Here is a 12,528-nt window from a genome sequence, read left to right on the forward strand (position 1 = left end):
TTCTTACTGGGCCTCAGCCAATAACAATATCTTGACTCTTGAGGAGAACATTGTCAGAGAGGAAGAGGCAAAGAGAAAGGCCTAACTCGAGGGAAAATCTGTCTTCCTCCAGCAGGTAGCGTTTGTTTTTTCCCCACCAAACAATGTGTTTTTGTATGGAGGTCAATGAGAGAGAATTTGGTCATCGAAAAAAAACGAATGGCTTATTTGCTACGTTTAGTTTATTTGATCTAATAGAAGTTTCTTAGCCTGCCTTCATAGGACTGCTACAAGCCCTTGCAGGCCGCTTTTGCCTCTTCCATTCAGAGGACGGCTATAAGCCCTAGGCAAGCCATCTAGCCATGAGCTAATTTGAAAGACAAGAGCAAGGGATTTCTCTAATATCAAATTCGGCCTGCCACCTTCCAGCGAACCACAACCAGCCAGAGGCTATAAACTGTTTTTGTTGTTAAAATAAATACCTTAGATTTAATTTTATTTCATTTGCCAAATTTTAAAAATACAATACAACCACAGGTGGACATAATGCATTTACGATCATTGAGGATGACACATAAAAAGTGATACACCTAATAATTTACAGTTTAAATAGATGAATGGTATATAGCCTACATTTTTGCCATTAATTTAATATATATATATGTATATATATATATATATATATATATATATATATATATATATATATATATATATATATATGCAATACAAACAGTTTCTTTTAAGCAATAAATTACTCCCTAAACCGCCTCTCCCATTTGAAGAGAAGTGTTGAAGACTATGTACTGTAGATGGCAGCACCTCTTAAACACCACAGAAGAAGCCGAAAAGCATCGATAGGAAGTTATTTCTTACCATCCTCTGTCGAGTTTTCAAACCAAATAAAATTCCACAGGCTTTTGTCGGATCTATTCCGATGTAAGATTAGTCTACATGAGATGTTTATTTGTCACAATTTAAATCGAGTTTTGAGATTTAAAAAGCTTTTATTCATCTGAACGCAGTGAAAAAGAAAGTAACTGTAGCGTACACATTTACTGTCAATGTTTGTATTTGAAGAAACGAAGAAAGAATACAGCAGCTTCCACGATGGATCGGGTAAGTTTGGTTGACTTTTTTGAGCAGTATGCTAACTGTGGTGTGTAAAATGTCTAGGTGTAGTTTTCATCATCTTTGCTCTTCCACATCCATGCGTTTGATTTGAACAGCTAGACAAAGTAAATCATTGTGGTAATTTCATCCAAGTAGCCTACTAGCCTATCGCACACAGATTGATGATACAAGCAATGCGCAACCAGCAGGTAAAGTCAGAACCAGGGAGAAATAATTAGGCATAAGCTACACCAATGATGTATATAAACCCTGCATTGCTGATGCTATGTATTGTCCATTGATACGCTTTGAAACCACCGGTTAACTTCTTTGAGGTATTTTCCGAACACCTTCTCACTTTGTTTCTCCAGATGTCAGTTCGACCACACCGTTTACACACTCATTTGTGGCACCCAAATAAAAAATATGACAAATAAAAATACGTGATTCTTGTTGCTAGGCTACCAGTTAGAGCTTTTATCTCGTGTTTATGCAGAGGGTTACAACAATGATAGCTAGTGTCAAAGAATGATATGGTGTTAATATTTGTCAAATTATTGATAATGTCCTCAGCTCTAATAAGCATCAGAAATTGTCCTTATTTAGCATATCAAGATCCTGATGTGGACCTCAGTCAAGAGAATATTCATTGTATGTGCTGAGAAAATATACTATGTAGGCTTACTGTCAGTATGTGTCATCATATTGAGAAAGTAAGGTGTCCACATAGGCCTATCTCAGGATATATAATGAGTCAATATCCGGCAATACCATGTATGATATCTGGAGGGAATCCAAAAATGATTTGTGCATAAAAGAAAAAATATGGATTTCATATTTGTCTAATTATTGAGCCTTTGCTGAAAACTCAGAAATGCTTCAGAAATCCTCCTTATTTTCAGCATATCAAGATCCATAAATGGACCTCATCCAAGAGAAGCTTCATGTCTTGAATGTGCTGAGGAAACACAGATATGCAATGTACACTCCCAGTCAAAAGTTATAGAGCACCTACTCATTCAAGGGTTTTTCTTTATTTTTACCATTTTCTACATTGTAGAATAATAGTGAAGACATCAAAACTATGAAATAACACATATGGAATCATGTAGTAACCAAAAGTGTTAAACAAATCAACATATATTTTATATTTGAGATTCTTCAAATAGCCATCCTTTCCTTTGATGACAGCTTTGCACACTCTTGGCATTCTCTCAACTAGCTTCATGAGGTAGTCACCTGGAATGCATTTCAATTAACAGGTGTGCCTTCTTTAAAGTAAATTTGTGGAATTTCTTTCCTTTTTAATGCGTTTGGGCCAATCAGTTGTGTTGTGACAAGGTAGGGGGGGTATACAGAAGATAGCCCTATTTGGTAAAAGACCAAGTCCATATTATGGCAAGAACAGCTCAAATAAGCAAAGAGAAACGACAGTCCATCATTACTTTAAGACATGAAGGTCAGTCAATATGGAACATTTCAAGAACATTGAAAGTTTCTTCAAGTGCAGTCGCAAAAACCATCAAGCGCTATGATGAAACTGGCTCTCATGAGGACCGCCACAGGAATGGAAGACCCAGAGTAACCTCTGCTGCAGAGGATAAGTTCTTTAGAGTTACCAGCCTCAGAAATTGCAGCCCAAATAAATGCTTCAGAGTTCAAGTAACAGACACATCTCAACATCAACTGTTCAGAGGGGACTGTGTGAATCAGGCCTTCATGGTCGAATTGCTGCAAAGAAACCACTACTAAAGGACACCAATAAGAAGAAGAGACTTGCCTGGGCCAAGAAACACGAGCAATGGACATTAGACCGGTGAAAATGTGTCCTTTGGTCTGGAGTCCAAATTGGAGATTTTTGGTTCCAACCGCCGTGTCTTTGTGTGACGCGGTGTGGGTGAACAGATGATCTCCACTTGTGTATTTCCCACCGTAACGCATGGAGGAGGTGTTATGGTGTGGGGGTGCTTTGCTGGTGACACTGTCTGTGATTTATTTAGAATTCAAGGCACACTTAACCAGCATGGGTACAACAGCATTCTGCGGCGATACACCATCCCATCTGGTTTGGGCTTAGTGGGACTATCATTTGTTTTTCAACAGGACATTGACCCAACACATATCCAGGCTGTGTAAGGGTTATTTTACCAAGAAGGAGAGTGATGGACTGCTGCATCAGATTACCTGGCCTCCATTACCTCAACAAAATTGAGATGGTTTGGGATGAGTCGGAATGCAGAGTGGAGGAAAAGCAGCCAACAAGTGCTCAGCATATGTGGGAACTCCTTCAAAACTGTTGGAAAATCGTTCCAAGTGAAGCTGGTTGAGAGAATGCCTAGAGTGTGCAAAGCTATCATCAAGGCAAAGGGTGGCTATTTGAAGAATCTCAAATATAAATTATATTTTTTGGTTACTACATGTGTTCCTTCATAGTTTTGATGTCTTCACTATTATTCTACAATGTAGAAAATAGTAAAAATAAAGAAGAACCCTTGAATGAGTAGGTGCTCTAAAACTTTAAACCGGTAGTGTATATATTCAGTATTTGTCAACATGAAGAGAGAAAATAGGGTGTCACATATCTCAGTATATTGAATGATTCCATATTTGACCATAGGAAATGTCCATGTGTGATATTCGGAGTAATCCCAATATCATATACAGTGGGGAAAAAAAGTATTTAGTCAGCCACCAATTGTGCAAGTTTTCCCACTTAAAAAGATGAGAGTTGAACTTGTTATCAGTATAAAAGACACCTGTCCACAACCACAAACAGTCACACTCCAAACTCCACTATGGCCAAGACCAAAGAGCTGTCAAAGGACACCAGAAACAAAATTGTAGACCTGCACCAGGCTGGGAAGACTGAATCTGCAATAGGTAAGCAGCTTGGTTTGAAGAAATCAACTGTGGGAGCAATTATTAGGAAATGGAAGACATACAAGACCACTGATAATCTCCCTCGATCTGGGGCTCCACGCAAGATCTCACCCCGTGGGGTCAAAATGATCACAAGAACGGTGAACAAAAATCCCAGAACCACACGGGGGGACCTAGTGAATGACCTGCAGAGAGCTGGGACCAAAGTAACAAAGCCTACCATCAGTAACACACTACGCCGCCAGGGACTCAAATCCTGCAGTGCCAGACGTGTCCCCCTGCTTAAGCCAGTTCATGTCCAGGCCCGTCTGAAGTTTGCTAGAGTGCATTTGGATGATCCAGAAGAGGATTGGGAGAATGTCATATGGTCAGATGAAACCAAAATAAAACTTTTTGGTAAAAACTCAACTCGTCGTATTTGGAGGACAAAGAATGCTGAGTTGCATCCAAAGAACACCATACCTACTGTGAAGCATGGGGGTGGAAACATCATGCTTTGGGGCTGTTTTTCTGCAAAGGGACCAGGACGACTGATCCGTGTAAAGGAAAGAATGAATGGGGCCATGTATAAGTATATAGGTTGTATGTTGGGAGCTTTTGGGAAAGAGCACAGTTAGAAAGATATGGCATTTAGAAGCAAACCGGATGGACATCATGAAAATGATCGGAGAGGTTGAGAGTAGAAGAAGTTCAGGAGCAAAAAAATTAAATAAAAAATATATATAATATATATATATATATATATATATATATATATATATATATATAGAATTATTGTAAAATTAACTCTGTCCATAAGGTGTAGATAGTAAGTATAGACCGGAAGTAGAGGCCTGGGCGTTGTTGTTCACTAATTTACTCCAAGTAGGGAAAGGATGGTGGGGTTGAAAAGTAATAAAGGGGAATATATATATAAAAAATAAAAATAAACATGGGGGATTGGAAGTGATGCAGACAATTACATTGATAGAAGATACAATCTATCTGCAATATTAAGCTGATCCATTCCCCCATAAAGAAAAAAAAAAAGAATGAATGGGGCCATGTATCGTGAGATTTTGAGTGAAAACCTCCTTCCATCAGCAAGGGCATTGAAGATGAAACGTGGCTGGGTCTTTCAGCATGACAATGATCCCAAACACACCGCCCGGGCAACGAAGGAGTGGCTTCGTAAGAAGCATTTCAAGGTCCTGGAGTGGCCTAGCCAGTCTCCAGATCTCAACCCCATAGAAAATCTTTGGAGGGAGTTGAAAGTCCGTGTTGCCCAGCGACAGCCCCAAAACATCACTGCTCTAGAGGAGATCTGCATGGAGGAATGGGCGAAAATACCAGCAACAGTGTGTGAAAACCTTGTGAAGACTTACAGAAAACGTTTGACCTGAGTCATTGCCAACAAAGGGTATATAACAAAGTATTGAGAAACTTTTGTTATTGACCAAATACTTATTTTCCACCATAATTTGCAAATAAATTCATTAAAAATCCTACAATGTGATTTTCTGGAAAAAAAAATCTCATTTTGTCGGTCATGGTTGATGTGTACCTATGATGAAAATTACAGGCCTCTCATCTTTTTAAGTGGGAGAACTTGCACAATTGGTGGCTGACTAAATACTTTTTTTCCCCACTGTATGTCTAAAAGACACATCTGGATTCAGAATTTCTGTTAAATTCAAATCTCCCTACCATCATATCTAAGCCATTTTGACCCCAATGTCGATGAAAACTCGCAAATCAACTTCATTGGAGATACACAACACACTTCCCACCTCTCGTCATGAGCTGTCCAGCCGTTACGGAGTACCATATACCGGATTTCTAACAGGGTCCTTAGCAATTGAGTTTTCAGAGTATTTTCTGTGCCTACCTAGCTCAAATTCTAGACGTCGGATTAAAACGAGAATATACAGTCTGACTGTTGCCCTCTAATAGCTCAAATCAGTTTTGAACTAACTGTTAAAGTATGTTTTGAATTGACCATGGATAGTCAAAGGTAATTATCTGCAGCTTTCAGAAGGTGAATAGCTCAATTGATTGTGATGGTCTTGCGTTGTAAAATATGACTCAATTCCCATTAAAAGCTAAGTAAAGGAAAATGGTTGTCATTGAATTAAAGGTTGTATACCTGAATGTCATATAACTCAGCCATAGAAACTAAACAAAGATATCCCCATGTACAGTAGAGTCTTGATTGTGCCTTTTACAGCTTGATTCTAGCCTAAACCATTGCAGTTATGCATCCTATACATTTATACAAATCAGGGTTTGGCGGAAATTTCCCCGTCTCCCACCCCAAGCACCACACCACTGGAATAGCGTGCACTGCAGAGATGTTGACAAATATCCAACACATGGGCTAGTCCACCATCCAGATCAGAGATGTAAAAACAGTCAAGCTGGTCAAATGGCGGAGTTGTTAGTTTGGCACTGTTGATCTCAACCGATTTGGATAAAAATGTCAAGAAGACAGGAGAAGGAGCATACTGGAATGTATTCTGGATGTTTGAAACTGGTGAGTTTGTCCTGATGCTAACTAGCATGCATTTGCTCACTGCAGTGGACAACATGCTGTTTACATGTGCATTTGTTTTCTGAGGTACAGTTTGAGTTGTGTCCGACAGTGAAATATGTCTAGCTCTTACCATAGCTTGGACTATAGAGCTAGCTAGTGTTGCCAAAGCCAATTGCATTGCATGCATTGTGTGGTAGCAGCGTGACAATTTGGCCAAAGTTTGGTGTTGGTTTTGAACTGATGTAGTTAGCTAGCTAGCTATGTTTTGTGGAACAATGTAGGACTGGCATTTGGAAGTGAACTAGCTATTGTTAGCTACCTTCTGTGTCGAGGTCAGCTGTTGTCTGGCTCTAGCTACCTAATGGCTTTGTTATTTGTGTAACAAACCTTCCATAAACAAATATAGCTATCTACCTTTCTTTGCCCGTTCATTAGCTAGCTAGCGTTCAGCTGTCTTGTGTTAGCTAGCTAGCTACAGAGGCTACCTGCTGGACTTTAGACAAGCAAGCTAATGTTAGCTAATAGCAGCTGTATCTTTGACCCATTTATATAGAACTCTGACATATGGCTGAAAAGATGTTAGCACAGTCAGAAATGCTACAAAAAAGGTAGCTCATCATTGGTTGCTAATCTACGAAAATCAAATTTGGAATTATTCCCGACCCCTTCACGATTTGATACATTACAGCGTTATTCTAAAATTGATAAAATAAATGTTTTGCCTCATCAATCTACACACACAATACTTTGTTAAAGCACCTTTGGCAGCGATTACAGCCTTGAGTCTTCTTGGGTATGATGCTACAAGCTTGGCACACCTGTATTTGGGGAGTTATGCAAGCACGTCACCTGTGCCATTAAGGCGCAGAACTTTTGGAAGAGGCCAAATGAAAGGTTACAATAGCACTGCCAATGGCAGACTTGGTTGCTCAAATAAAATCTGGCTTTGCATGCGGAAATGTTGTATAATGTACCTTTAATAGAAAATAACCTTCCAGTGTAAAAATAATGGAAATTTAAAACAACTGTTTTAAGTGAGAAGTAGGCATTGGTGTGAAGCTGAAAAACAAAGGATATTCACATGAGCACCACAATTCCTAATCCACCCATGCTCTACCAAGGTTTTCCAGCAGACAGATTTGACCTACTACAGTAGCTATGTTGGTCTATTGTATTTAAGGCTGTCCCCTACTAAAAAAAGATGGGTCGACCAAGAGTAGTCTGTTCTTTCGACCAATTAATTGGTTGAAATGTCAAAACGTGTATTTTTCCATATATAGATACACCCTATGTCATTGAATAAAATGAACTATATGCACTGAGCTTGTCTGATGCTTTAAGCGCACTGTTCAATTAAATAATTAAGACACAAATGACTCAAGGGAGTCAGATGACTGGCGCACGTTGGTAATCTCTCTCCTCCCTGCTGCAGCAAACGGGCACCACATCACATTTCATTCCTTACTTGTTTCTCTGACTGAAAAGTTGTTACCAAAATCCCTAATTTGTTAAGCAAAACATTCCCTCAGCCTCAACCCTTGCTCTCTTTATGTGAAACAGGTATGCATTGAATGCATGTGACCAGTAGGGCCTGACCTATAGCCTGTCATAATCAGATCAATCAATTGGTTATAAAACTCATAACACAGTAACACAGCAAAATGGATCCGGAGGACATGAAAAACAGAATCTGAAAACAGGGGAATGTTTACTGGTTGCTCAGGAGGGAAAGGGGAAGTCAGATGTGTGGAAGACATTTTACTTAGTTGTGGAAACTACTGCAGATCCCAAAAAAGCAGCAAGCACGCTGCGTGAGTATTATGTGTTCCAAACAGGTGCTGTTAGATGTATAATTCTTTATCACCATTTGGAGCTGTGTAAACAACACTAAATAAATGATAAGTGTACCAGAGTCTATTCTAAAGAAAAAATATATAAAGCCTTTATTACAGCGAAGACTAAAAACAGTTAGTGAATTGCGGTTTATTTATTGCTTAGGCAAATTATTAAAATCTCCCTTTGTTACTTTATTTTAAAACTAAAATGCTTCATTGCATTTCAAAGCATGAATTACTCGTCTGTGTGATGAAATGAACGAATGATTGATTGCATGCATATTATGTGTGACAAACAGATTTAGATTATTTTACTTTTGGTTTTGTACACCAGCTTCAAACAGCTGAAAATACAATAGTTCGGGTTATGGAAAATATATTTCACAGCGGTTTAGATGCTACAATGATTATTTACACTGTACTTGCTTGTTTTGTCACATAAACTGAAATTAGGTGAACTGTAAAAAATTTAGCAACCAGGAAATGCTGGAGCAATTTCTGCATAGTGCATCTTTTTAAATAATATTATATAGTGTTACATAATGTTTTATAGTGTTACATAATGTTTTATAGTGTTAGATAATGTTTTATAGTGTTACATAATGTTTTATAGTGTTACATAATGTTTTTGTTTGTTTGTTGGTAGGCTTACATGTATTATTATTATTTTAGTCACCTACATGGCCCTCACGCTATCTCCACTTCTGCCTTGATACTATGTTAACGAATCCCTAATTGTCTTTCTGTCCTCCCAAAGTGTGCACTTGTTCACTTCCCTTCACTGATTTTAAAGGAAATGACTGGTATAAAACATATGGTGGATACTCCCACTAGCCCATGACTTTTCTCTGTTAGTTGCGATTTTCACAAGTATGTGGTACATTTTCACAACTCTAAGCACAAAAATTGGTTTCAAAACTCTTAGGCCATTTTCAATTGATTACTTTTGAAAATATTTTCCTGTAATTTGTTAACAATACATTAAACTATCATTTCATCAAACTGCTAAAAACTGAACTACGAAGGCAAAATTGTATAGTGTCTAGTTTATGTACAGTTTGAAAACTGTATGAATTGACATTAATTGAATTTAGGTTGGAAGGTAAAACCAAATAATTCATGGATTTGGCTGTAAAAACTAAATTTTCCTTCTTCAGCCAGTGTGCTTCTATACAGTAGGGCAAAGTGGGTCACTGTGCTACCATTTGAAATGATGGTGTAGTGTACAATGCACTGCTGAAATACTTGGGTGGTAAATTAGTTTATTCCACTCATTATCTGAATATTGTTACTGTAAGCTGATTTTAGATGATGATGCTGTTACAGTAACAAGTCACATAGTAAAGTTTATCTTGAGTAATGTTGCATGGGGCAGAAATTGCACAAGGCTACACCCATACCTTTTTACTGTAGGCTTCTGCTACATGCCACAATACCCCTATATCAGATGGTTTCTTCTATTAATGTAGTGTATAAGGATACTGAAACTATAAGACTGACATTTTTCTCAACATGCTCCAATAGTGGGATAATGAGTAGCAGTAGTTCAGGTGTTTAGGTTTTTCCTCACTGGTTATTTGAACAAATCACGATTTCGCAGGTGGTATCATCTTTCAAAAACTGATTTGAAAAAAAAGTAGTGAACGATTGCACACTTCAGGAGAAAGGAGATATTTTAAGGATGCACCCAATCAATCTGAGATTTAGACTAAAGTAATCAATTGTTTGGTCTAATGATATTCTATGTACAATACTTCCTGCGGTCACCAGGACAGAGCTAGCCCGTCCCCCTCCACCCTGCTGGAGTCCCCTGGTCACAACTCTCCTGGTAGCGCCTTACTGCTGGGTCTGAAGAGGGTGTCTGTGCGGCTGGTCGACTGCAGGAAAACACCAGGGCAGAGTGGAACTGTAAGAGAAGGACACAAGGAGGGTGATGGAGATGTTATTTCATCAAGTAAGAACAATGGGGTGTGTGGATTAGACTACAATCTGATTCTGCAACTTCTGTTAATTGATTGATGAACAGTAAAACACTCAGTTGCCAGTTAACTGTCGATCCAATTTTGTGAATGGGGGGTGTACCTAATAAACTGGCCACTGAGTTTATATTGATGATAAGGGCGGCAAGTAGTCTAGTGGTTAAGAGCGTTGGGCAACATTGAAAGGTTGCTTGTTTGGATCTTTTAGTCGACTAGGTGGAAAATCTGTCGATGTGCCCTTGAGCAAGGTACTTACATTTACATCATTTGGCAGACGCTCTTATCCAGAGCGACTTACAAATTGGTGCATTCAACTTATAATAGCAAGTGGGACAACCACTTTTTTTTTTTTTATGGGGGGTGGGGGAAGAAGGATTACTTTTATACTATTCCAGGTACTTAACCCTAATCGCTCCTTTAAGTTGCTCTGGATAAAAGCGTCTGCAAAATAACAAATTTTTGAACATTGTGATAGTATTTGTTTATGGACCCATATTTCCAAAACGAGTTATTCAATCTCTTTGTTTCACAGGGGACACCCCAAACTGTCGTTCTCTCAGTGGGAGGGGCTTATCATCTGGGGAGCCTCAACCACTTAATGTTGCTGACGAGACAGAGAAGAGTCAATCAGGGAACCTGAATTCACACCAGCGAACACACACTAGAGAGAAACCTTTTAGCTGTGATCAGTGTGGAAAAAGCTTCAATCAGTCAAGCAACCTGACTTCACACCAGCTAACACACACTGGAGAGAAAATGTTTAGCTGTGATCAGTGTGGGAAGAGCTTTGCTCGATCAGGAGAGCTGACTATACACCAGCGCATACACACAGGAGAGAAGCCTTATAGCTGTGATCAGTGTGGGAAGAGCTTTTCTCTATCAGTACACCTGAATAGACACCAGCGCATACACACAGGAGAGAAACCTTATAGCTGTGATCAGTGTGGAAAAAGCTTCAATCAGTCAAGCCACCTGACTTCACACCAGCTAACACACACTGGAGAGAAACATTTTAGCTGTGATCAGTGTGGGAAGAGCTTTGCTCGATCAGTAACTCTGACTAGACACAAGCGCATACACACTGGAGAGAAGCCTTATAGCTGTGATCAGTGTGGGAAGAGCTTTGCTCGGTCAGGAGAGCTGACTATACACCAGCGCATACACACAGGAGAGAAGCCTTATATCTGTGGTGAGTGTGGGAAGAGCTTCAGTCAATCAGGGAACCTGAATTCACACCTGCGAGCACACACTGGAGAGAAGCCTTATCGCTGTGGTCAGTGTGGGACGAGCTTTGCTCGGTCAGGAGAGCTGACTATACACCTGCGAACACACACAGGGGAGAAGCCTTAGATAGATATATGTGGGAAGGGCTTTGCTCATTTAGGGCCAATGAGAAAACGCCAGAAAGCAAAAATGTGTCGTATTTCATCTCCGTGCTATCCGGCACCAGTTCCAGATCCCTAAATATAGAATCAATAGAAAACATCTAGTGAACAGTCATATCCATCTCCTATTCTTAAACAGTTGACTGATTCTGATCACCATGGTAACCTCTGAGGAGCATAATATGCAGCTCTGATCTAGGATCAGGTCTCCTCTGTCTATGTAATATCACACATTGGGATCTAAATGGATAAATGTTATCATAGAAAATGTCATAGTAAACCTGTGTGTGTTGGGGGATGTTGATAATTGTATCTTCTTTCATATACTCATGATACTATTATTATTAAATGTCATTATGTAGAGTAATGTTTCAACAATAGGTGTATATTCATGTATTCAATTCATCAATAAATTCATCCATTATCTTCTAAACAAGAAGTTATCACTTTAATTTGATATTTTTATAATAATGATCTAAATTGATTAAAATGATCCTAAACGAATCAATGATACATTGGATAATAATATCCATGAGGTCAAGGCAAGAACTATGCATACTGTGTCTTGTAACAACGGTTAATGTAATAACTTTTAGATTTGTAATGTAATAAAACCGGTAAATGTAATATCTTGTCAGGTAATATAAAATGTTGAATTGTTATAGTAACAACTTTTCCATTTAATGTAATAAGTTACATTATCAGGTGTGTAACAACTTTTTGGATGAATAACTAACTTAATGACTTCATGTGATCAACACACAAACCTATGCACTTCTACTCACACACAAACACACACTCTAATCATCAAATTGTATTGCTTGCATACACATACAGTACCAGTC

The 12,528-nt window shown here is 38.7% G+C and overlaps 1 protein-coding gene across 1 annotated transcript; it reads left to right on the forward strand.

Moving 5' to 3' along the window:
- Positions 1 to 865: 865 nt before the first annotated feature.
- Positions 866 to 12,113, forward strand: LOC311147437 (uncharacterized protein). The gene is made up of 3 exons (XM_084184137.1): positions 866 to 1,098; positions 10,090 to 10,273; positions 10,831 to 12,113. Exons 1-3 carry the CDS (start codon positions 1,090 to 1,092, stop codon positions 11,646 to 11,648), a joined length of 1,011 nt encoding a protein of 336 aa, XP_084040263.1. The 5' UTR covers positions 866 to 1,089; the 3' UTR covers positions 11,649 to 12,113.
- Positions 12,114 to 12,528: the final 415 nt, after the last annotated feature.

The sequence above is a fragment of the Coregonus lavaretus genome (assembly GCF_964263955.1).
Source record: "Coregonus lavaretus genome assembly, chromosome: 2".
Lineage (NCBI taxonomy): Eukaryota > Metazoa > Chordata > Actinopteri > Salmoniformes > Salmonidae > Coregonus > Coregonus lavaretus.